This window comes from Callorhinus ursinus, unplaced genomic scaffold, assembly GCF_003265705.2.
Source record: "Callorhinus ursinus isolate GAN/ISIS: 27379988/994484 unplaced genomic scaffold, GSC_fseal_2.0 scaffold12, whole genome shotgun sequence".
NCBI lineage: Eukaryota > Metazoa > Chordata > Mammalia > Carnivora > Otariidae > Callorhinus > Callorhinus ursinus.
The window spans coordinates 40,380,021-40,406,582 of record NW_027397074.1 but is presented as its reverse complement, the minus strand read 5'-3'; the positions used below and the strand labels follow the sequence as shown (position 1 = coordinate 40,406,582).

The window sequence follows — 26,562 nt, the reverse complement described above, 5'->3', positions numbered from 1 at the left end:
AAATGAGAACCACATGTCTGTAAGAGGATGACACGAGTAAGACTGAGGACATGAAATTTTATCAGCTACCATGTGGGAGAGAAGGTCAGATGGATTTCCAGAAAGTCTTTTGTAAAACCCTCATGGGGTCACTTTATATAGATGACCACAGTAAAAGATCTCTGGTATTTCTCAGGATGTCTTAATTTGACCACTGTTTGTTTGAATGAGAAGCTGCACTGAACATGGACCACGAGGGTGACAATTATATTTGGGTTACACATCTGTTACCTTATTTAACCCCAGACAGAAATCTTTTCCATAGCCTGAAGTCTAAGCACTCTGTCAGAAGCTGTGCAGTGAGGAGGATGCCTTTTATAGACTGAGATGCACTTTGCCCATTTCATCCTTCCTGTCTCCAGTCCATGTGATATCACTCCCATGAGGGTTTCTGCCTCCATTCCCACAGAGGTCAATGATATGGCCTGAAGCATGGCATATAGGATGCCTGTTTCCCCAGAGCCCACGGGACAATTATATTCCCTCCCTCCTCTCATCTATCTCTAGAAAATGGCCACAGAGTTCCCTAATTCCATACCGCATTTCTCAGGGTTCTAAGTACAGCCTCTTGGAAGATCTTTTTTATATTTTGCTAAAATGTGCTTACTCTAAAGCTTTCATACAATATGGAAGAGTATAAGTATACTGTGGGAACTCAGTGCTCACTCCACCACTGCCCTACTCTCACAGGTAACTAATTTAATGTCTCTCTTTCTAGAAAAATACACATTATTTATAATAAAAATAGGATTTTCCTCTGTAAGGAAATTGCTTTTTAAAAAACTTATTGTATCAGGGATATCTTTCCATTCCAGTACATACAGAACTACCTTATTCCTTTGAACACTAGACATAGTATAGATGTACCAAAATTTAATTAATCCTCTGTTAATGAACATGTAGCCTACTTTTAACTTTTTCTGTAGACAGGTCTATTGAGATGTAGAGATATTGTTGTCTATTGATGCAATCATTCTATAGGATAAATTCCTTATAATGGAATTAATGGCCCCAAAGGAATGCATTTAAAACCTCTTCCCCAAAGTCTTGCCCAAACTGGGTATTTACAGTTAATTCTTTTACTTTGTGCCTTGCTTAGAGAAAGGCCTTTCTCACACCAGTGTCATAAAAAAAATCTCCCTTTATTTTCTATTACATTTTTTTGTGTTTTTTTTTAATCCAGGGATCAGCAAATTCCTGTCAAATCCAGCCTGCTGCCTGTTTTTGTGAATAAAATTTTACTGGAACAGAACTACACCTATTATTCATGAATTGTTGAATACTGTTTTTGAACTACAAGGGCAGAGTTGAATATTTGAGATAGAAATTATATGGCCCATAGAGCCAAAAATATTTACTGGCCCTTTCTAGGAAATGTTGTCTAACTAATATCTAGATTGTATTTTATTTTATTCTTTTTTACTATTATGAAGCAGGAACTTTATCTTATCAATTGTCATAAAACCATTCAATGAATGGTTCTTTTCCTTGCTGATATGAAATGCCATCCTTGTCATATAACAACTTCCCATACATCCATGGCTGGGTTTCCTTTAGGCTTTATCTGTATCATTGATCAGTTGGTCTTCTCCTGCATAAATACCACACTCTTCATTTCTTTAGTTTCATACATTTTTTTCCCTATAGTTTTATAATTTAAGTTTTTATGTTTGGTAAGACAAGTCCTTACTTGTCCCTTTTCAAAAAGATTTTTTATATTCTTTTTTGTTTTCTCTTTCAGATGAATTTTAGAATCTGCTTATAAAGGTCTCAGTGCGGTTTATTATCAGTATTTCATGGACTGTAATTTAGAAGAGAATTGAAATCTTTACAAATTCTAGGATGTTGACCATTTCCTCACAGCTTTACCCACCTACATCAAATATTATCATTTTTTCACCAGTGCCAATTGATAGATAATAATGGTGTTTCCTTCCAATCATTAATAATAGATAAAAGCAGGTTTTTTTTAGCTTATTATTACTTTTCCTCAGTTTTTTTTTCTTACTGTATGTTAAGATGAGGTATTACTCTATAACTGATAGAGGCAGAGACAGGATTTTACTAGCTCACCAGTAGTGCAGATTCCTATGCTGTAGAAAACATTTTTAACAACTGGTCAACTGAAAAGACATTGATCCCTAAAAATAAGATCTTCAGCAAACATCCTCCCTATTAACTCAACATTGCTGCTCCAAAACGCTCCACCATTTCCTGTTGCTTAAATAAATTTTTAGTCAGCTACATGCTGAGTGAGCAAGTTACAAATATTCCTCTTCATGCAGGCAATGCCCACAAAGGGCAGCAGATGCAGCCTCATTCCAGTTCCTTCCCCGCACTCATAATAATTAGCCCGTCTTCCCAGCTCCCTTGTGTTCACCCGAGGCATTGGCAGGGCAGGAATTGGATTCTCAGGTTGGATTCCCTTATATGCAGCCTCTTAGATGGGGATTTGCAGGCAGGAAGTTCCTTTGGGCATGCTCTTGTGATTGGACTGAGGGAGAAACTGAACTATCAGTCACAGAAGAAACCTGTCCGCTGGTCCTACCCAGAGCTCTGGAGCTGGAATGGCCCTTCAGAACTGTCCCAAATTAGGGCAAGGGGCCTGGGTCCTTTATACCTCTGCAGTGAGTAGTTGTGTACGGGGCTACCCCAAAGAGAGGACATGACCTTGGGCAAAAAAGTTCTCAGCTGAGGCCAATTCCCATTGAGAGACTCAGCCAAGCGCCTACACTTGCCAAGCCCCCTAGCGCCTAAGGAAGTTGAGCGCCTCCCTCCGGAAGGTGGGACCTGGGCAGAACAGCCCAGCATCCACTACAGAGCTACAGGGAGTTCCTGACTTTTCCTCTTATCTCCCAGCTTTCTATGAGCTGAGAACTCAAATACCTTTCAGGTACACTGCTCAGCTTTGGTATTTAACCTTTCACACAAAACTCTCATGTCATACGCAGGTAACATTTCATTCCTTCACGCACAACCCAGAATCACAAGCCAAGTATCAGGGAGAAACAACTCCAGATTTATGTTTTTACTACAGTTCCAAAACTGTATTATTCATAGAAGTAAGAAAAAAATATTCAATTTTTTTTTAAGAAAACCTTACATTGTCGATGAACGAGCCTTATGCCCTGTTCCCTTGGCACTTTTTACATACATTATATGAAAAAAACTGTACAGATTACAAGGACATTTTACAATGAATCAAAAATTGATTGTGAAATTACTCATGTGGTCTTCGATAATAACAGCATCAATAATAATTGTGACCATCATTTGTATGGTGCTTCAGTATTTATAAAGTGCTTTCATATCACCAACTTGCTGAGTGTCAGGCAAGACAGGGATTGTTATGAAGAATGTGAGGCTCAGAGAGGTGAGCTGGCCCATGCCTCTGCCGGAGCCTGCCACAGCCGGAGGATGCCGGATGCCACAGTCTGATTGTCTCTAGAGCCTTCCTCCCTCCCCTCCACTTATTCTTTCCTCTCCTCCCCAGCTCCAGCCCACCCTCACCTGGTCCAGGCTCTGTGCTCTTTCCTTGTTGATACACACAAAGCGCCCACACTCCCCAACCAGGATCTTCCCTCTTGGGAAGGACCCAGGCCCTGCTTTACCTTTCTCTATTTATCTTTACTAAAACCTGCTCTTAGCCGGCTGTCCCTGGGAAAGGGACTCATAAACTATTTCGTACCAAGCTATTAATGCCATCAATGATGAATAAAATGCCTTTTAAACCCACCCCAGGTATATATATTATCTGCATTTTAACAGCATCATATTGTGTTGGAATATGAAAGAGGTTAATGAGGAAGAGGTTTTGGAGAGGGCCTTCCCAGCTGCCTATCCCCACCCCATTCATGTTGTTTTACTGCTCTGTTGATGAGGCATTAATCACGTAGAGCACTGGACTCGAAGTCAAAAGAATTGGATTTGAGCCCCTGTTCTTGGGTAGATACTTAACTCTGTTGGCCTCCACCTCCCCACCTCTTAAAAGTGAGAAGATTGATGTTTCACTTTGCAGGGTGACTGGAGGGACGAATGGCACAAAAATCTCACTGTTAGAGCAGTTTGTCAAAACTATAGCAGAGAAACTTGCAGTGGGGATGGTCCAAGGATGCTGCCAAGAACTCTTTGCCCCATAGATCTCACATCACCGGCAAGCAGGGCCCCGTAAGTTCCCCTGGTACATGGGAGCTGCCCCACAGAACTGGTGTCTGCCACCAGCTGATACTGGTGACTGGCTCTTCCCTGTCTGTCCAGCTGTCATTATGTGTTTTACTTCAGCTTATCCTCAAATATGTGACAGGGATATCATTGAAATACCTCCTGAGGCATTTCTACTCTCAGTGATCCATCTTTTAAATGCAGTCCCTTCTGTCATTAATGCTGTTTTACAGCTCTAGGGAAGGGGAGGGTGAGTACTTCCCAGAACAAAGAAGATAAAGGGGGGTGGGGTAGTGACATAGGAGCATCAGACAGGAAGGGCAAGCAGAGGACCTCTGCAAGGGAAAGAGCAAAATGTAGATGAGGCGAGACTAGAGTCCAGACACTACTGTTCTTTAGGGTTAACTCAGTGTGTATGGCGGGGGGGGGGGGGGGGGGGAGGGAGGGAGGTAAGAATATAAGAAGCTCAGAAAACAATATGGTGAATGGTAACTGCGTCCTGAAGGAGTACAATGAGGTTGCTGTAGAGAAACTGCTTATACTAGTGAAGTAAAAGTGACGTTCTACATCATTAACATTGTATTTTCTAAGATTGGGATTTGCCAGAATGTGACAGGGGTGGGGGGGGGGCTGCTTTTCTTATCTATAGTAAAGAAATTTATCTCAGACGTATAAAAAAAAGGTAGTAGGGGTGGGAATTTCTTTATTCCACCCTACTAGAACTAAATTTCCTTGAAGGGTATCATTCCCATTAATGGTGAGTAGAATTAAACTTGCCAATTAAACGTAATTCAATCTTTTCTGCATTTTAAGTAGATAATCAATTCAAATTTTAAACTCCATATCTGGACTGGTTCTCTCCTTCAAAGGTTCCTCTTCACCCTTCCAAGATATAATCTTTTTAAATCTTTTGGGAGATTTTATTTACTTATTTGAGAGAGATTGAGAGCACAAGTGGGAAGAGGGGCAGAGGGAGAGGAAGAAGCAGATTCCCCGCTGAGCAGGGAGCCTGATGCAGGGCTCGATCCCAGGACCCCGGAATCATGACCCGAGCTGAAGGCAGATGCTTAACCAATTGAACCACCCAGGTGCCCCTTCCAAGATATAATCCAAGTGCAAGGAGAAGCTTGGTGTTGAAATAAGGACTAAGGACTCTTGGCCCAACTGCCATCCTTCTCTGGGGACTTTTCCTGGCCTCCAAGGAAGCTGTCGTTTATGTTAAGGGTCTGCATCTTTATTAACCTTTTTTTTTTTTTTTTTTTTAACCACTGCTGTCATTTATGTCCAGGGGCCTCCAAGGAAGTTGTCATTTATGTCCACTGTTGAAGTGTTCTTGGCTGGAATAACTTGTGACCTCTTCTCTCATGGTGGCCCAAGCATAGTGGGTCCCATCTGACTGAGCCTTCAGTTGCTGCTGATCTTCTGATTTGATAATTCCCAACAAGTTCATGATTTCTAAAGCCCCTTCTAACTCTTGAAATCTGTGGAATTCTGACGTGGTTTTTGTCAGTGTGAAGGAATGGGCAGGAAAGTGGCTATCTTTTCCATGTACCACCTCCCTTCACCCATTAACAGCTGAGATGTGGGAGAATAAAGGCCCCCTCAAGGGGAAACATGCTGCAGTTACACATGGGTTTCTACAAAGATGTCATTACTCTTTAAAAACATGAGATTCAAAAGGAGTGTAAAGCAATGACCCCATTCAGATCTTCCAGAAACAGTGGCAGATGACTGTGTTAGAGCAATCCCATAATCTGAGACTCAAAGATTGAATCACCAGTATGTTGGGGGCTGTGAGTGAGTTAGGGACAAGATAGGGTCTGCATCTTTATTAACCTTTTTTTTTCCCAATTGTATCCTTAGGAACTCCAGATTTCTAAAGGCCAGATTGGTCATGCATCTAAATTAGCTGCTGAAACCCCTATTGTCAAGCCATCTCTAATTAATAATATGACATTACAAACCTATTCCCTTTGTCTTGGTGGAGGAAGGAAACTACAATTTCTTGAACACTCACTAACTGCCAGGTATATCATGCATCCCTCATTTAATTCTAGTGGTTAGGCAAGATTGGTATTATTATTCAGTTTTAGAAGCCAAAACTAGCAGAGACAGAGATTGTGTCTTGTGAAGGTAGTAAGGGATGGAGCAAGAATAAAGCAAATAATATGCAGTATCTAGTCTTTCCTTTATTCCATACTTCTATGGCAGGAGCTGATGTTCTCACTACTCTGTGGTGTCCTTAACTATTTGTGGTGCAAGTTTATATGCACCTTCCTTTCACTTTGATGGCAACCTTCCTGATACACTAAATATATTTGTATAATTCTCTCACTTATATGCCAAGGGATGGCTGCCATTTTGAACACACATAAAACAGCAATGAGCAGAGAATTAACAACTGCAAGATCCAGGTCAGTAAAAATCAAGTACTAAGATGATGCAGACAAACTAGAAATGATGAATATAATGTATAATTTTTAAAAAATGCAAAACAGAGCTCACAAATAAGGGAGAGGGATTACCTAGTTACCAGAAATGAGAAATAAAACCTAAAAAGCAAAGGTCTGAGCAACCGTGTGTATGCTTCATCCTCTTTAAGATTATGTTAGGAATAAGCTAAAGTAACTTAGGAGCTTTGGTTTCAGTGCCTACATGAAGGCAGTAGACTAGGCCTTAGCCCAAGTGAAATAAGGAGGTGGGACTGAGATTTCAGCATTAAAGCAGGACTCTCAAACAGCTATTTATTGCAGATATAACAAATAATGAAAGGATGGAATACAATAAAACTATGGCTATTGGCTTATCTTGTCTGCCCATGCCTAGGCTCTGAATGGAAAAAAAAAAAGTCTCTACAAAACTAACCCTAAATTGTACATCATATGGGTTGGAAAGTTAGATTTATAATCTCAATAATCCAGGAAACACTAAACTAAGAAATTAACATAAAATGGTTGGTAATTCCCTTGGGGCACCTGGCAGGTACAAACACAAAACTCCTCAATCCAAGTTGTAGGAAGTTTCTATGGGAAGTCAAATAAAAAGAAAAGTGAGAGCAAGAGAATCTGACACTCTGAGGCAGTAGAGCCTCAAGGAATTAAAATACAAACCAACAATCTAAAACAATATATAACACAGATAAGTTTAAAATCATTAGAAACATAAAAGTGAATCACAGGATTCACTTTTGAATCATGAATCATGAAAACATAGGAAAATTCAAAATAAGATAAAAATTGTAAAGATAAAAATTAATAAACTAGTTATTAAAATTAAAGCTCAGTGATGGGTTAAGCAAAAGATTAGACTTGCTGCAGAGAAAGTTAGAAATTAAAAGGCAGATTTGAAAAAATTATTCAGAATATAGCATAGGTAAATAAATAGATGGGAAATAGAGAAATTTAAAAATTTAGAACAGAGAATGAGAAAGATTATCCAATAAAACTTCAAGGACAAAAGAAAAGAGAAAATAAGGGAGAGGAAACATTTAAAGAGATAATGTCTGTGAGTTAATAAAAGACATAAATTCTTACATTTAAAAACACCAAAAACCCTAAAGACTCTACCAGAAAAACTATTAGAAGTTATAAATGAATTCAGTAAAGTTGCAGTATACAAAATTAATACAGAGAAATCAGTGACATTTCTATATACTAATAATGAAGTACAAGAAAGAGAAATTAAGAAAACAATTCCATTTATAATTACACAAAAAAGAATAAAATACCTAGAAATAAATTTAACCAAGGAGGTGAGAAACCTATACTCTGAAACTATAAAATACTGATGAAAGAAATTAAAGATGACACAAACAAATGGAAAAATATTCTGTGCTCATGGAGTGGAAGAACCAATACTGTGAACATGTTCACACTACCCAAAGCAATCTACAGGTTCAGTGCAATCCCTATCAAAATACCAACAGCATTTTTTACAGAACTAGAACAAATAATCCTAAAATCTGTATGGAACCATAAAAGACCCTGAATTGCCAAAGCAATCTTGAGAAAGAAGAACTAAGCTGGAGGTATCATAATCTCAGATCTCAAGATATACTACAAATTTACAGTAATCAAAACAGTATGACCGTGGTACAAACATAGACATATAGATCAATGGAAGGGAATAGAGAATCCAGAAATAAACTCATGCTTATATTGTCAATTAATCTATGGCAAAGGAGGCAAGAATATACAATGGGGAAAAGACAGTCTTTTTAATAAACGATGATGGGAAAACTGGACAGCTACATGCAAAAGAATGAAACTAGACCATTTTCTTACACCATACACAATAATAAACTCAAAATGGATTAAAGACCTAAATGTGAGACCTGAAACCATAAAACTCCTAAAAGAAAATATACACAGTAATTTCTTTGACTTAGCAACATTTGTCTAGGTATGTCTCCTCAGGCAATTGAAACAAAAGTAAAAATAAACTATTGAGACTACATCAAAATAAAAAAAACTTTTACACAGTGAAGGAAACCATCAACAAAACAAAAGAGCAACCTATGAATGGGAGAAGATATTTGTAAATGATATATCTGATAAAGGGTTAATATCCAAAATATATAAAGAACTTATACAACTCAATACCAAAAAAAACCCCACAAAAAACAAAAAACAAATAATCTGATTAAAAATGGGCAGAGGACCTGAAGAGACATTTTTCCAAAGAAGACATACAGGGGCGCCTGGGTGGTTCAGTTGTTAAGTGTCTGCCTTTGGCTCAGGTCATGATCCCAGGATCCTGGGATCAAGCCCCACATTGGGCTCCCTGCTCAACAGGAGGCCCGCTTCTCCCTCTCCCACTCCCCCTGCTTGTGTTCCCTCTCTTGCTGTCTCTCTCTGTCCAATAAATAAAATCTTTTAAAAAAATTTTTTTTAAATTCAAAGAAGACAGAAGATTGCCAACAGACACATGAAATGACGCTCATATCACTCATCATCAGGGAAATGCAAATCAAAATCACAATGAGATATCACCTCACACCTGTCAGAATGCTAGAATCAAAAAGATAAGAAATAATAAGTATTGGCAAGATGTGGAGAAAAGGAACCTTCATGTACTATTGGTGGGAATGTACATTGGTACAGTCACTGTGGAAAACAGTTTGGAGGTTCTTCAAAAAATTAAAAGTAGAAATACCATATGATCCAGTAATTCCACTACTGAATATTTACCCCAAAAAACCAAAACACTAATTTAAAAAGATAAATGCACCTCTATGTTTATTCCAGCATTATTTACAATAGCCAAATTATGGAAGCAACCCAAGTATCCACTGATAGATGAATGGATAAAGACGACGTGGCACGTATATCCAATGGAGTATTACTCAGCTATAAAATAGAATGAAATCTTGCCAATTGCAACAACACGGATGGACGTAAAGGGTATTATGCTAAGTGAAAGAAGCCAGGAAAGGACAAATACCATATGATTTCACTTACATGTGGAATCTAAAAAACAACAAATGAACAAACAAACAAAAAAGCAGAAACAGACCTGTAAATACAGAGAATAAACTGACGTTTGCCAAAAGGAAGGGGATGGGGATGGGCAAAATGGGTGAAAGGGAGTGGGAGACACAGGCTTGCAGTTATGGAATGACTTAAGTCATGGGGATGAAAGATACAGCATAGGGAATATAGTCAATGGTATTGTAATAGCCTTATATGGTGACGGGTGGTAGCTACACTTATAATGACCATAGCATAACATATAGACTTGGTGAATCACTATGTTGTACACCTGAAACTAATGTAACATAGAGTGTCAACTATACTCCAATAAAAATAAAAAGTGAAAAAGCTGAAACTTAATAAAAAATAAAAACACAATAAATCCTTAAAAGGATAAATTTTTTAAAAATCCTACATTTTAACACACCATTTGGAAATTTCAGACAACATTGACAAATCCTTAAAAACAACCACAGGGAAAAAAATAGATTACCTACAGAAGCAAACCAGTTTCAGTGACTAGAGACTTCTAAGGATCAACAATGGAGGTTGTTGGTCAACGGAATACCAGCTTCAGAGTGTTGCAAAAAAAAGTAGATAAATAATGGAAGGTGTAGAATACTATATCTGGCTAAAGTGCCATTCAAGACTAAAGGTGAAATAAATTTTCAGAAGCAGACTGAAAGAATTTATCATTTCAAGACCCTATCAACTGAACCCAGAAAGAAAAAAATACATTGAAAGCAGAAGTGAACAAAAAATTATTAAATATGGGTAAATATAAATAACCACTGACCATATAAAGGAACAGAAATATTAATGTCTAGCTTGGGAGTACAAACCAACAAAATGGTTAGAGAGGGTTATTGGAATTAAACTCATTCTAATGTCCTTATTTCATTCAGAAGAAGGATTAAAAATATAATATGCAAACTAGTGGAGGAAAAAAAGAGGAGTAAGGAAACTAGATTTATTCCATAGAAGGCAAGAAACAGGAAAAAAGAAATAAAGAAAAACATTGCAAACAGAATCAAAATAATACAGTAGAAATAAATCTAAATATATCAATAATCATGGTAAATACAGTCTAAACGAGCTAGTTAAAAGAGCTTACTACTTACTTAAAAAAAAAAAACAACCTATATTTTGTCACAAGAAATACAGCTAGTGACTTGGAGAACTTAATGGCTCAGAAAGGTTGAAGATAAATGGGTGAAAGAAGATAGGTGAACACTAATTTTTTGCTAGAGTAAAAACACATTTTTACGAAAAAAAACGCGTTTGGGGAATAAAGATGTGTTACTACATAATGATAAAAGAATCATGTCTTTTCTGACACCAAAGTCTATCTTAGCAGCTCTCCATGCTGCCTATCCCTCATGACCATTGTGATCACAGGTAACAAATAGTCGACAATCCTACTGACAGAAAGATGATTTTAAATCCCCATAGGTAGTCAAACTGGCCTGAGCTAGAGTTCCAGCCACCGCTTACCAGCTTTGTTGCTTTATTTCATTTCACCTTTCTGTGCCTCCGGGTCCTCATCTGTGAAATGTGGCTAGCCATACTTGCCTCTCATGGTTTGTATGAGGATTAGCATAATTAAAGGAAATAGACGGCCAGTTTATACTAACTTCTCAACAGATGCTAGCTCCCTCATACCCTATTTCTTATCACAAAAAGCAAAACCTGAAAAACATAACTTCAGAAGGCAAATTGCTATTTAGGATTTCAAGTTGAAATCACTTTTCTTATAAAGAGTTAATTATCCATGAAATTAAATATTTATGCATTCACAGAATCAATGTATTTATAATGTTAGAATATGAAAGTGGCTGGTCTAGAAATTACAAGACTTTCTTAATGTCTTCATAGCTGATGTTTTTCTACCGTGGGAATATTATAAAATTACCTTTTACAATTATCTAAAGAGAATAGTGTTCTGTAAAGTCAATTAGGAAAATAGCATGCAGTCGAACAGTTCCATTCAGGTGTGTAAGTGCTGATGGTTGGTTTAGATGCTCACCTGTAAGTAGTTCAGCACTTGGAGCATATTTTCTATTAAAACAAGACCACAAATGGTTAATTGTTTCCCAAGTGGGGTCACCAACTGTCCTGGATGGCCTGAGACCAAAGGGCTTCCCAAAATACAGACTTTTAGTGCTAAACCTGGGAAAGTCCTGGGAAGCCCAGAATTTTTGGTCATCCTACCAGGCCAGCACCCTAAATCTGATCTGCCGGCATCAGTCACAGTTGCTGGAACCCTTCATGAGGACCCTGCTCTGCCAACTGCCAGTTTCTCCTGTTAGTGGGCACAGCACTTGATCTCTGACAGTCATCTGAGGCCCCAGATGCTGAAACTACTCTGGGGTCCATGTGTGGGAGACAAAAGAACTGTGTCCTCTTATACTTTGTCACTTAGACCGCAGCGCAGCCTGTTCTATGCCAAGAATACCACTTCTTCCAAAAACACGGTGCTTTTAGCTTTGTGTACTTACTCTTCTCACATTGCTACCCAAAATGAGTCTCTCATTTTCAGGGTGGAGATAGGAGCGTTAAGAGAGGATCAGATGCCATCTTATCCTCTCTCTGGTCTTTATGGTCTCATCCTACCTCCCATTTGTATCAACTCAGACAATCGATGTCACTGAGAGGACAATCGATGCTCAGTCTGAGAGGGATGGCCATTCACTATGTCCCCAGACAGCCACCTCAGAATTCTACTTGGAGCTTGCCTAAGTACCTGCACACACTTTCTTCCAGGAATATAACGTAGCTAATAATGACCTTGAGATCTGCAAAAGAGCAGCCTATTGAATAACTGCCATTCACCAGGTCCACTTCAAATGACACTCCTACTACCTACACATTCTAGTGGAAATGAGTTCAGCCTCCCCTGTTCCCCCATAGCAATTACTTTCTGGTCCTATTTAAACCTCAATCATGGTCTGTCTCGTATTAGAGTCACTTAAGCATGTGTCTATCTCCTTCATAAATTCTCAGGTCTTTAAGAGCGGAGAAACTATCCCACTCACTCTTAGAACTGAGCAGAGTACCTGTCACAGAGAGACTATTCAGTGAATGTTTCGGGAATTGATAACATCCTTGGGACTCTAGAAACTCATCAGAGATCAGCTGGTTCTACTTTGACTTGGTCAATAATTCAGTCTGTTAGAAGGAATGACTATATTAAGTATGTTCTGCCAACATTGCTTATTCTTGCATTAAAATTTACAGACCAGTTAATTTATTAGATCTCTATGATTTGAAAAGACCTGGCAGTGATAGAAAAAATGTGGGAATCAGAATAAATAAAATTCAAACTTTCATTGAAAAGTCATTTGAATGATGCTGTTCCCTCCAGTAGATAACAACTCAACAGGAAGGTGTTACTTAGGAAGAAAGGGTAAAATGTGATTTTTATATTCTACTCAAAGGCTCTCATTTCAACTTTAAATTGCCTCATAATACAATAGCAGCCAAATCAATGAACAAAGTCAAATTTCAAGTAAATACAATGAACAAATCAAGTTTCAAACTCAATTAACTTCTGGGAAAACAAAGACTCCTAAAATCAGGAATGGATTGAGAATTAAAGGAATCTGTGTCTTATAAAAAAAATTTTTTTTAAATGCCCAAATCCTTTACAAGTTTAAATATCAAAATTGCTTAAAGACAAAAATAGTTGTAAGATGCACCCTACATTAGAGTTAATAATACACATAATCTGCTAATACAACGTACTAATAATCTTTCAATACATTAGCAATGTAAGTGGTAACAATTCGCAAAAGCGCCAAAATTATCATTAGCTCAAAGCCAGTGAAAAATTATTCATTGCCCAAAAGGTTTCAGAGAGTTTTGGTACTACAATATCCAAGGCTGAAAAAAAAGTTCTTTATGATCTTGACAATAAAGGTAATCCAAGGTGAATCAAACCTCTGAGATGTCAGGAAAGAAGAGCCTATTCAACCAGTACCTTTAAGGGCACCAGGAAGCTATGTTTAAATAAACTCCTTCTCTTTTGTCAAGACCCTGCTATAAATGGTACCTGCTATAAATGATCACAAGGAATCCTTTGTGCTTGTTCACCAAACATTGCATTTGCTGTGGCTCCTCTGGGATCACTCCCAGGCATCCCCATCAGCTCCAGACAGAACTGGCTTTCACTGAGCACCTACTACGTGTCAGGCAATAAGATAAGTACCATCACACACAATCACCCCAGTCCCACAATTGCAAAGCGTTTCAATCCTGCAGCATTAGAACAAGTTTAAATTGGTAGCTATCACTTAGCACACTAAACTATGAGCCCAGATGACACATACGATTAATTATATGTTATTCCACTCCAATTTTTTAAAAAAGGAAAAGATTCTGTGTGATTTCACACTGTACTAAATTTTCTAAAAGGCAATCATTTAGTTGTAACAATATCATAATCCTTCTACCCATGAACCACAATAAAAGAATATTCCACAGAACCATCTCATTCAAAAGGCAATTTTCCTTTATGGTGATAGAAAAGGTATTTGTTTAGTTCTGAGCATTGTAACTGATCCCAATGTTCTGCAAGGAGGAGAAAAAAAATATTTTTTTCTGTTGCCTCAGAGTGGTAAGTAACCATCTAAACATAATGCATGTGTATTGGAAAGCAAGAGGGAACAATGAACTGCCATCATATTTGCTTTCAGCAAGGCCATCAAGCCTGCATGTGGGCCTAGCTCTGTATAGTGCATCAGGCATCTTTACTTAGCAGAAAGCACTGTACCACAGCGTGCAAATCCTAATCCAGTGCTGATTTTTTGTGCCCTTTATATCTGCTCCTCTGTCCTGACATCCAGACCGGGGGAAGAGGCTAGTAGATACTAAGAAAGTCAAAATGTTGCGAAAGAAATAGTGAGTCCTTTCCTTCCTGAATTAGGGAGGGTGAGCCAACCCTATAGTATTTATTCTCTGAATTTACAAATTTGTTAATTAGATCATAGTTAAGACATCTCAGGGTGAGAAGTCCAGTCCTAATTTGGCTGAATGAAGAATATTATTAGAGGCACCAGTCTGCCCCTGGAGCCAGTCTATGGAAAAGCAGGTGGGATTGGAAAAAGGGAGAAATGCCGGAGAGAAGAACGCTGGAGACGGGACTTGCTTTCATCCCAAATGGGATCTTCCCTTCAGAACAGTAACCCAGTGGTCCAGGCCTAGCATGTCGTCAAATTCAAAGTATAGGCATCAAGATTAATTAAAAAGCACTCAAAGTATATAAATTTCTCTCTCATACCTGCTTTTCTTCTACTCTTATCTTGCATTTCTCGTCTGGCAGTGGGTACGCCTGCTTTGAACCTCAGCTCAAGTGTCTGTAGCTCCAGGAAGTTTGGTCTGCTTCCTCCACTCTCCCCAACCTTGGGCAGGAGCCCCTTCATGGCTCCTGTAACATCTCCTGCCCACTTCTTGTTAGAGAGGGAGGAGATATCTCTGCCCCTGAAATGGGAAATAACGGCTGTGAAGGGCCCCTTCCTCTATTCTCATCCCTACGCCCCTTTGCTTGATGGAATCTGATGGATTCATTAACCACAGTGCACTGTGGGCCAGGACACTGTGTCTGAAGTAATTTGCATTTAGCGATGTCCCTCCTTCCATCTACTGCTAGATGTGGCAGGCTGGCTCTTCTTGTCTATGCACCTGTTGGGCTAAGTGGATCTGAGCATCTGCCCCACAGACCTTACTATTCCTGTCATGCTGCACCAGGAGGCTGAGATGTTGACGGGGTACAGGGGTACTTTAGAAGCTCAGGCCTTAGCCAGAGGCCCTGATTCAGCTTAGGGCAACCCTGCATTTGGCCTCATTGGATACTTGCCCATCTGACACTTTGTTACCATTTTGGCAGTTGATTCTTATATCTACAGTTCCTTTGTCAGGGAAAATGCAAAGGGAAGCATGATAAGTGGGTAGGTTCTAGCACCTAACTATATCCCAAACCTCTAACAATCCTATCTTTGCACTTCCAATAATACACTGTAAATATCTGCCTCCCTCATTAGATGGTAAATTCCTCAAAAAACTATTATTGATCTTGTTATCCCCAGTGCTTAGTACAATGTCCGATACATAGTAGGTACTCAAAAACTGTTGAGTGGATGAATGAACGTATGAATGAGTTTGGCCATTCTTGGACCTACTTCATTGACCCAACTCCTGGCCACCCTGCCTCTGTTCCTATAAGGTAGTCCCCTGACCATTCCCTACACAAACTCAGGCTGACTCACCTGTGTTCACCCAGCTCAACATCCTCATTCTCTTTTAAGCTTTTTCCAGCTAATTCTGTCCACACTCATTTCCTTTTCTAAATGCCTTTTGCACAATTTAGTACTTTGCTATTCTCAATTTGTTTTAAGTATGCTAGAGTTACGTTCTTAACTAGTCTGTGTCGACTGCTGTCGACTGACTTCTTCCATGAAACATCATCAGGAGGGCAAAGTTGGCAAATAGAGGAACTGCTATCTAGTCTCCCTACCTTGAATTAGGTGGGGAAAGTCAGTTACTTTCCCTAGGCCTCAGTTTCCTCTTCTATGAAAATGGAGGAATCATCTGAGTACGTCATGGCATTGTAAGCAACAAAATAAAAAATACAATGGCATCTGTAAAAATCTTATGCATAATTTATACCTCTTAGAATGTAGAACCAAGTTTGGATCAGCAGAGACCTCAATAAATGCTTGGAGATTTACTAGATAATGATGATGTTGCTTACAGGCATCTCATTTTAATGAAGGTTCAGTTGTTCTTAGTAACTCTAGTAAGGATTATTATTACTTGCAATGACAGATGGGTGATCTGGTACATTTACTCTTATTCCAAGGAGGGTCAGGTGGCTGAAAATGTTTGAAAAATATTACTAGAGAGTCTCCTGGAATGTAGTTTTGCAATTTATAAATGTTCACCACTATTGTATTTCTTAAAGTGAATTCTTGTTTATTAGCGATATCTTAGTCTATTTGGGCTGCTATAGCAAATTACCATAGATGAGTGGCTTAAAAACAACAGAAATTTATTGCTCACAGTTCTGGAGGCTGGGAAGTCCAAGATCAAGGCACCAGTAGACCTGGTGTCTGCTGAGGGCCTACCTCCTGGTTCATAGACAACCATATCTTCACTGTGTCCTCACATGATGGAAGGGATAACGGAGCTCTCTGGAGTCCCTTTTAAAAAGGACACTTAATCCCATTCATGAGAGCTTCACTCTCGTGACCTAATCAACCCCCCTAAAGACCCTACCTCCAAATGCCATCACTTTGGGGATTAGGATTGCAACATATAAATCTGAAAGGATACAAACATTCAGTCTCCAGCCAGGGAGTTATAATCCAACACGAGAATTATCAAAAACTTCATCCTTATCCATTCCCCTACCATTACTTACTTGTAACATTATCTTAACTTGAATTCTGATCTCAGTATAAACTTATGTGGAAAGTCGGGTAGGATTTATGATCCCATCTCATGAGTGAGAACTCAGAAATTTAGTAAATTTGAAGGTCCGATGGCCTGGAGGCCGCTGTGTCAGACCACAGGGCTCACGTGGTGTGAAGCTTCAGGCCTCTTTCTAGTAAGATGAGGTGAAGACGTGAGATACCAAGGCCTGATTTATAGGTAAAATATAGACTGTCTAATATTTAGCCTTTGGGGCACTTACATTTGGTAGGTAAGAGGTTTAAACTTTTGTTTTAAAATGAAATTCCCAGGTCATTTTTCAAGGGTTTATATACCTCCTTCCTATTTGCTCTGCTCTGTGAAACCGAGAGTTCTGAAATTGGTGATGAATATTCAGATTACCTGTGCTGCCAAATGAATCTTTCAGTCAACTTGTTTTGCATCATATTAATTTCAGTAAAGAAAATCTCCAAATATACTAGGTTAGTAAAGAACTTTTGATGTTATGTGATAAGAAATGGTGACTTACTCAACATTTTAAGATTACAAAAACACTTTACATATTGGTGCAGTAGTCCCCTACCTCCCCCCACCCCCGCCTGCCTTTATCCAGGTGGAGGGGAGGGGAGGATACATTCCAGGACCCCCAGTGGATGCCTGAAACCGTGGAGAGTACCAAACCCTACAGAGACCGTTTTTTCCTATACATACGTAAGTATAATAAAGTTTCATTCATAAGGTAGGCACAGTAAGAAATTAATAAAAATGACTAATAATGAAATAGAACACTGATAATATACCGTAATAAAAGTTATGTGAACGTGACCTCTCTCTCTCTAAATATTTTACTATGCTGTACTCACCCTTATTCTTCTTGCGAGATGGGAGATGACAAAACGCCTACGGGACGAGATGAAGTGAGGGAAATGACGTGGGCGCTGTGACGTAAAGTTAGGCTACTAGTGACCGTCTGATGATTCGTCAGAAGGAGGAGCATCTCCTTCCAGACAGCAATTGTCCGCAGGTAATCGAAACTGCGGAAGGCAAAACTGCAGATAAGGATATTTAGTTCAAAGCCCAAAGAAACAAAAATAAGGACAAATTTAGGAAAATCGCAGAGCGCTTTCATTGAAGGGAATTATGTTTTGTAGTGTCACTGACTTCAGTGGCTGAAGAAACAGAATTCATTATATACAGAGAACATTTTATATACTCTAAGATTCCGTAAGATGGGATGTATATGGGAGTTGTGTAATCAATTTTAAAACAGCACATAAAAATATTTTTTACAGGGAGATTCAAAGTACAAATATAGGAGGAGACCCATTTTCTTTGCTTTAGAAATTACATGTAAGAATCTAATAACATAAATTTAAAACTAAGCCCATGCGTAGGTACGTGAAGGAGGGGGAAAGTTTAATAACCTTTAGCCGAATTAATTAACATACCCCATGTTGTGTGAAAAGGTAGTCATTCTTACTCAGTGCATTTCTGTTTAGGACTCAAATTCTAAGTGTAGTGGCCCCAAAAAATGTATGGATCTAAGCTGTCTGATATGATAGCTGCTAGAAACATGTGACTATTGAAATTAAAACCCAGTAAAATTTAAAACTCAGCTCCTCATTTGCACTTGCTACATGCACATGCTCAAAGCCACACATGGCTAGTGGCTACTATATTAAAGGACATCTTGCAGAAAGTTCTATTAGACAGCAGTCCTTTTTGCTAATAGTATAGGTTAACAAGGTTAACAGGGATTTCATGTGCATGTGGGGGAAAGTTCAGCCAATTATTCCAAATTAGCATGCACTTGCTCCAAGTTTCTAAATACTTCTATTGTTACACACACACACACACACACACACACACACACACACACACACACAGAGCTGAATCTTGATCATCATAAATCATCATATCTTTATATTGTCCATAGTCACTGTTTTAATATTGGTGAAGCAAACTTTGAACCTGCTACTCGAGGGAGATTGTGATGTAATGAATACCTTAAAATAATTCTCACTATTGCACCCACAGACTTTTTCATTGAGGAACATAACATTTTTGAATGCTTGGTACTTTATTTAAACACACATATATACAAGGATGACAAAGGGAAACTCTGCAGAGTTGAACACAGTGGCTGCATGCATTGAGAGGATCGGCAGACTCTAGTTTTACAGGATGAAATTCGGGTTGAAAATAGGTAAAGACTGGAAAGCGAGTTTCATTTCCCATCACCACATAGAAGGGTCTTCCAGCCTGTCAAACACAAGAAGGAAAGCATGTGAGAGAAGCTTCCCAACTTCCTGGGAGGCTTTCAAAATTGAGACATTCAGTTCTGAACCGAAAGATGATCAGGAACTATTGAAAAGGCCCCTGTTGGCACTCTAAACAGGAGGTCATGTAGGATATCAGAGCAGAAGACAGTGGCGTAATATGCAGAAACCCAGCTGAGTAGCTTTCACTCATGTTCACAGGAGTCTCAGGCAAATCTCAGAGTACTGAAAAGGCTCTGTATCAAAGGAACCGAAGAACTCTGCAATATTTCTAAAGATCAAAACTACAGGAATCACACAAAATGGTAACAAGAAAGTTATTGTTACACAACTCTGAATATGCTTCTTTTGTTTTCCTGCAAGGCTTTTTATGTAGTAAGATGCTATTTTTATAAAAAACCCTTTTTAATAAAATAGCTTTCACAGGCAACTTCAAGGCTGTCAACTTTGGCCTCCTCCTAACTGCACATGATTGAGACTGTCCATTAGGGTCCAATTAACTCTATTCCACGCACCAACTGTGAGACTTCAAGCCACAAAACAAACAGTAGCAGCAAGGTTGTTAAGTCTGGATGGTTCTTTTTCTTACCGAAAGTACATAAGATCTACCCTAAACTTTTTACCACAATAAGCATCACATGCATGTCAATGAAAGCTTAAGGGCATCTGTGTTTAGTATTAAAAATAACCTCTATGAATTTCCCACCTGCTTCCCTTGCATTTGCTGTTTAAATCTGGGTTGATACCTCCAGATACAAGAGTACTGGAGCTTTATTCCAAGTCCAAATTGTTGTTTCCTTCAGAGAAAACAAACCTGACAACTCTAGACCTGTACCTTGGCCCTGGCTGGCCATTTCACAAGACAACAGAGAGATGGTTGGGGGGGGGGAGTAAGTGGCTCAGCAGGTCACCCCTCTGTTCTCTGGGGAGAACCCCAATGAAGAGTGACATGCCAGTCATGCTCACTGAGCAAGTGTTCTAGTGACCTCTTCTGGGGAACCTGGTTCTTGACATTGTCAAGCTCTGGATTTAAGGCAGACAAGCTCCCACAGAAATGGATGAACTACGTGCCCCTTGATCTTGCTCAGGGTAGAGGCAGGAGGGATAGGACAGAACAGCCAGGAAGTTATGAAAATGGAGGAGGGTCGGGCTGCTTTCCAGCAGCACTCATTGCTCATTGTCCACAGTGTTTCACACCAGCTGTTGGTAGGCACCTCTTCCCAAGACTAGGCCACACTCCCAGAAAGCCTCCAAGGTCACAGACAAGTCCCTAAGAATATTATGTCCTTAACATTCATTCCATGAATGCAATAAATTATTATGTGATATTGAGCTTAAAATATGTCAAAAAGTAAAGAATAGCTGCCTCCCACGTCCCCCCTCCCCCCTGCCCTGCCACCAAGATTTATCTACAGCTTCATGTAAAATGAGGAAGACTAGAGCAAGACCCATGAGTGACATATGCAGGACATCTAGACACTCCAAATACCATATGAAAACTAAAGATTATCCCCGCCAAAGATGGACTATTGGTCATTTCAATGTAGAGATGGGGACTTACTCTATGTTCTCTCAATTCTAACCCAGTTGGAAATTCTATATAGAGTCTTTTTTAAGGTAAAAGTCACTTATGTTAAAAATTTTCAAAGAAGCACCAAATAATCTGGGGTAGAAAATGATACCCCACAGAAGTTTAGAGATTTGCAAATTATTACATGAAAACAAAGGTCCTCACTGCCCTGTGACCCATCTCCATTTCTGCCCAAATACTACCTGGTCTGGAAGACCCATTCCAATGTCCCCACCCACCCCTACCCCAGGCAGCCCTCTGGGATTTCCCTCTCTTGTGCCATCTTGAGCTCTGCAACAATGTCCCCATACAAGTCTTTCATACCTAGTTCTGGGAACATTTTCTGTGCTTTCTCTCATCAAGAGGTCTGAAATCAGTGTCTCGGGGCTAGATCGTTTTCCATACCTAAAAAAAAAAAAAAAAAAGAAGAAGAAGAAGAAAAAGAAAAGTCCTTAAAGCAAATTTGAAATAGTCATAAAAAGGAAAAATATTTTTTAAAAAAAGGAAGATAGTGTCCCACGTGGTTGATCATCTGTTAACAAGTAATCTAGGTATATGAAACAGACATTATCAGAAATATGATTTTGAATTTTGCTTAAATAATAATTTACCAGAATATTTGAACCAATCAAAATTCCTAGTCAAATTCTTGCCTTTTTATACTACCACAAACAGTACATAGATATACTTTTATAACTGACAGAAAATAAAAATACATTACAGTATGATTTTAAATGTTTCCATAATTAGTAAATTGGCTATAGTCCTGATGATACACAGCAGTTTAAACCTTAACAAAGAGACCAGATGATATTTCAGAAACAGCCCTGGGAAAAAAATCAGGAGACAGAAGTTCTAGACCCACCTGTGTCTTCAAATCTCAGTTTTCTCATTTGTAAAAATAAAATCATAACTCATGCTTAAATTGGAGTCTTTGTGGAAATCCAATGCGAGCCATAATGTTTTGAAAGTGACAGAGTAAAACACAAATGAAGATACTGCTGTTGAAATGCACTCATTGTTACAGAAAACAACAAACCTTGGTCCTGTATTTCCCATATTTGTTTGGGGTACCAAAAGCTAAAAACCTTCTCTCATGCTGTGATTTTAATCTGCCCCGTAAATATAAAGGAATCTCACAGATCGTGGAAAGACCATGAAATGTTACTGGTCTTTTTTCTCCTGGAGCAGTATATGGATATAGGACTATATGTGAATGCAAGGGTGGTATATGCTAATTTCTCCAGGTGAGTGAGTACATGGGTCTTTGCCTATCTGTCTGTCTCTCACTGCTAAAGGATCTGACAAGTCTATACCAAGATATATTTTTCCCTTTCTCAGAAAAGGCCTTGTATACCAGAAGCCATATTGTTCACAAATGAAAAACTAGCCTGGATGGATTGATTAGCTACCAGGTAAAACAGCAAAACAAAGCCATCAGAGGATATATCTATCAAGTACAATTAAATCTAAATTTTGGGGGAAGATTTCCTATTATTGCTCCTTTGGGACTTAAGGAAGCAAAAACCAACAAACTGCTCCCCCCACCCCCATCATTTGTAAGATTTCCTCAACATTTTCTGGAGTTGTGATATCACACTATAGACTGCTGCTTATACCTATTTATTCTGTTCATCAGTTAATTTTATTAATCTTAAAACTCTTGAGCAACTTCAATTCATTTATCTTCACCATGCTCCAGTGAATAGAACTGGCTAATAGTTTCTCCAATTTACTAATAAAGAACCTAAATCTAGAATAGCAGGATTTGCAGTCCTAAAGTGGCACACAGGACAGCAACATTCATTTTTCTTCCTTCTCTACTTAATTCTGGATTATCCTTCTTCTCTACCATGCTTTAACTGGCAAAGATGAAGTCTCTAGGGAAAAAAATTCTCAAACCTGGCTTCAATTAGTATCAACTGGGAAGCTTTTAAAACCTCTGTAAAGCCCAGGTCCCACCCCCGAGGCTCTGATTTAACTGGTCAGGGGTGAAGCCCAGCAGTAGTATATTTTGAAAGCTCCCCAGGTGATTCCTATGTGTGACCAGGATGGAGAAAGACTAATCTAGGGCTGGGTTTCTCAGTCTTGGCACTATATATGACATTTGGGGCTGGAAAATTCTTTGTTGCAGGGGGCTGTCCTAGGCATCATAGGATGTTTAGAGTATAAAGTCAGCACCAGTTGAGAACCACTGATTTAGGGAACTGTAAAAGCCACACGTGGTAGATTCATGCTCTAGAATAAACGATGCAGCTTTCAGAAGCAATGGACCGGGAGCATATAGCTTAAAAACTGCGTAGAAAAAGGGAACAAAGAGAATGTTATCAGACTACCATTTGTGCCAAATAAAAACATGTTCACAAATGACACCGTAATTTTCAAAAATACAGCCAGGTGGGGATTGGGTGTGTGAGTTGGGAAGGCAATGAGAGTACGGAATGGAGACAATGGGTGCAGATGACAAACCTCTCATGGTTTCTAAGAAGGAATTTATGTGAAGATGAGACAGAAAACTCTGGTTCAGAATCAATGCATTCCCACCTAACCTGAATCTCTTCCCATGAAACTCAAGTCCCTTCCCTTTATTTTTTCCTCATCAAAGATGGAGATCACACTGGATGCTGATGGTAGTGACAATGTCCGAGGGAAATCAGTGGGAGTGCTCCAGTTTCATCACCCCTAAAAAGAAAAGCCTTCCTAAAATGTTCTTAGATTCATGACCTGTAAAATGGAGATAATTATATTCACTTCAAAGCTTTGAGGTGAAGACAGAATGAAATAATGCCTAGGGAAACATTTTGAAATGCTAAAGCTTTTATACAATAGTAAAGCTTTATAGCAATCATCTTTGCAGAAATAAGTTCTACTGTGTTATAACTGACAAACTAAATAACCAACAAAGCTTTTCCTAGATAAACAACAAAATTAATATTTTTTATTTGAACAAGTTCTTTTCTCTGGTCTATACTACAGCATAAGCAAGTATTTGAAGCATTTAACTTTCTGAGAAGTCTACTAGGATATAAAACATCATTGCTTTTTCCTAATTAAAATGAACCGACTTCAAGGTTCACAAACCAATACTATTTAATTCCAGCATTTTATGTATTTGATTCTACGTAAACTGGGACTTTTTCAGAAGTTTTTTAGGATGTCATACCCCTTTTTGATGAAACAGGGAAAAAATTTTATTTAAGAAATATAAATTCTCCCCACTTTGAATCCTTCCCAACTATTCCCTGACTTGTAAACAGTAACAAGTATGGTAAAAACAAAAATAACACTTTACAAAATATAATTTAGACATGTTAGCATTAATGTTTTTAAAGGGCTCACCCTTTTTAGCTTATCAAGGTCATTTGATACCAGTAATTAAAATAAGATATTGAATGACTTAGAACTAAGATGAACCAATTTTGGGAACAAATTTTAAATCCTATATTATAGTTAGAATGTGATTTTTTTTTTGCTTTATATTTGATGTTGAGAGTGAAAACATGACATTTAATTTTAGCTTTCTGAGGATTCAGAATAAAGTTTACAATTTCTCAAATTCCATGTAATCCCTGGGTTTATCCCAGGGTGATTAGTTTCTCCTTAACAAAGCACTAAGTGGGCACTTCCTTCTCAAAATTCACCTGCTAGAAGATGGGAAGAGTCTGCATTTTAGATCAACTGTTTTCATGCTAAATCTTTATTAGCATCAAGATTTTTAAGTAAAGGGCTGAGACTGGGAAAAAAAAATCACTGTACAGAAGAAAAGAAACTAGCTCCATTTGTCTTATCCTAAATACTGTCATTCAATTTTGCTCTGGGCAGCTTGGAAAATCTGGCAGTGTCTTTGGCAACCCAGCTGTTTCCTGGTTGGTGGTGGTGGTTGTAGTTTCTCAACACTCAGCTCGTTCTTCTCCCTACAGCACTTCCCCCAGCACTCCTGACCTGTTTTTTTTTGGGGGGGGGGTCCTTTCCCATCCAGGTTTCCAAACAGTCCCCCAACTGCTCTAAGAACAAAAGAGAGCAGGGAGTGAGTGGGAGAAGATGGACAGCCACACAGCCTAAGGAGCCTAAATCTGGGGGGTCACGATTTTGTAACTATAGTTGCAGAGGGAAAGTGTTCAGTGCCCTACCCAATTATTCACTGAGAACTGAGTATGTGTCTGATACTGTGCTGCCCAGGAATACAAGCAAGAAAAAAAACTGGTCTCAGTCTTCTGAGATCCCCAGGATCTCCGGTTGTGGGACAGGGCGCTCCGGGAGTCGGTCGCGAGGAGCCCACCCACCTCTGCCTGGTGATGAGGTTGATGTAGTGCCGCAGCGCTGAATAGTATCTGGCCATGTCCTCCGCCGGCGCGTCCTCTCCGGGGTTGTCTGGCTTGGAGGGGTACGCCTCAGCCAGCGCGCCCAGGCACACAAGCAGGGACAGGGCGAGGGTCAGTCCGGAGAGCCCCAGTCGCTTGCTACCCAGCATCTGCGGGCACAGAGGCGCAGCGGAGAAGAGTGGGGATGGAAAGGACACACGCCTCGAACCTCCCTCCCTTGTCTCCCTCCCCACTATCACTCGCGACCCCTCAATCCGCGCTCAACCCAGTCCCTTAGAGGAAGCGGAGCAGCACTCCGCTTACTAACGGCAACACCTGCCCTGGCCGGATCCCTCTGTTCCACCCGAAAAGTCCGCGCAAATTCCGTCCAAGTCGCTGGACGCAAGAGTCGCGCGCAACGAGAGGCGCGGGACTGGGGGCCAGCGCCAGCCGGCGCCAGTTTAGATACTTTAAAAACAGATGTAGAAGTTGCTCCCCGTAGGTTAAGGAATTGTCACCTTCCTACCCTTTTCCCCAAATCGCCGTCGGAGGGGAAAAGTTTCTTCTCTAAAGCTTGTGGTCTGTCTTGCTGCAAGAGATAGATAGTTATGGCTGAGATTCCTTCGGGGTGACAATTTGGGAGAGAGAGGAGAGAACTGCCCTCCGGGCAGTAGTCTCAGTTCGGATCCCAAGGATCCGGGAAGGTGATCCCTCACTCAGCGGGAGCTGCCAGGGAAACCTCCATCCAGGCAGGGACCCCCGAGGAAACTGCCACCTGCCCGGGGTTGGGGTCGCGTCTCCCTCCAAGTCCTCCAAAAGATAACCCAGAGGGACCGCGCAGCCGGGAGGGTATGGGAGCAGGGCGGAGGTGCAGTCGGAAAGGACCAGAAGGAGCAAGTGGAATTTAGTCTCCAAGATCGGACGCCGCGCGTCGGGGCAGGAGAGGACAGAGCGCGGCGCGCAGGGGTTGGGAAGCCGGGCGCGACCCTCCCGGGGCCCCAGAGCTCCCCCCGAGGGTGAGCCGGCGCCGTCCCCCCGCTCCCGCCCCAAGCCGAGTGGGTCGTGGCACTCACGGTGGCGGGCGAGCGGGCGGGCGTGGCGGGGCGGCGAGCGCTCTGCAGTCAGGTGCGCCTCTCCGAGGGGTGAGTGCCGGCGGACAGGGTGCGGAGAGCAGGTCGCAACAGGGCTTTTATGGCGCTCCCTCGCCGCGGCAGGAGGGGCCTCGGGCAATCACGTTCGGGTGACTCCCACCCCACCACTTCCCGCCCCCGACTGGCGGGGGCGGGGGGAGGGGGCTGAAGCCGCAGTCGCTC

General features: G+C 40.1%; 2 protein-coding genes across 5 annotated transcripts in view; both read right to left on the bottom strand.

The window, feature by feature from the left end:
* LOC141373793 (large ribosomal subunit protein eL31-like) overlaps positions 1-18,001 on the bottom strand; it is a 121,790-nt gene extending 103,789 nt beyond the window's left edge. For 2 of the 3 annotated variants that reach the window (XM_073898579.1, XM_073898581.1), the window contains exons 1-3: positions 17,963-17,997; positions 16,335-16,540; positions 14,950-15,149 (exon numbers count right to left, since the gene is read on the bottom strand). The gene's annotated coding sequence lies outside the window, so the exon portion shown is untranslated. Of the gene's footprint in view, positions 1-14,949; positions 15,150-16,334; positions 16,541-17,962 lie in introns of all 3 variants that reach the window. The other variant, XM_073898580.1, reaches the window with a different exon arrangement.
* A 1,159-nt stretch (positions 18,002-19,160) lies between these two features.
* NPY (neuropeptide Y) lies at positions 19,161-26,465 on the bottom strand. Of its 2 annotated transcripts, XM_025873343.2 has the most exons (5): positions 26,323-26,415; positions 25,776-25,838; positions 25,232-25,419; positions 21,273-21,353; positions 19,161-19,361 (listed from the first exon to the last, which is right to left on the bottom strand). In XM_025873343.2, exons 3-5 carry the CDS (start codon positions 25,417-25,419, stop codon positions 19,337-19,339), a joined length of 294 nt encoding a protein of 97 aa, XP_025729128.1. In that variant the 5' UTR covers positions 25,776-25,838; positions 26,323-26,415; the 3' UTR covers positions 19,161-19,336. The 2 variants fall into 2 exon arrangements, with proteins under 2 accessions (XP_025729128.1, XP_025729127.1); XM_025873342.2 differs by lacking the exon at positions 25,776-25,838 and having other exon boundaries at positions 26,323-26,465.
* Between the last annotated feature and the right edge of the window lie 97 nt (positions 26,466-26,562).

Excerpts from the sequence above, each read along its gene's own strand:
- NPY (XM_025873342.2), bottom strand. The coding sequence starts at position 25,419 with ATGCTGGGTAGCAAGCGACTGGGGCTCTCCGGACTGACCCTCGCCCTG. Across the intron at positions 21,354-25,231 it reads AACCTCATCACCAGGCAGAG|GTATGGAAAACGATCTAGCC; the intron begins GTGGGTGGGCTC and ends TTTTTTTTTTAG. Across the intron at positions 19,362-21,272 it reads GAAAATGTTCCCAGAACTAG|GCTGGAAGACCCTTCTATGT; the intron begins GTATGAAAGACT and ends TGTGTTTGACAG.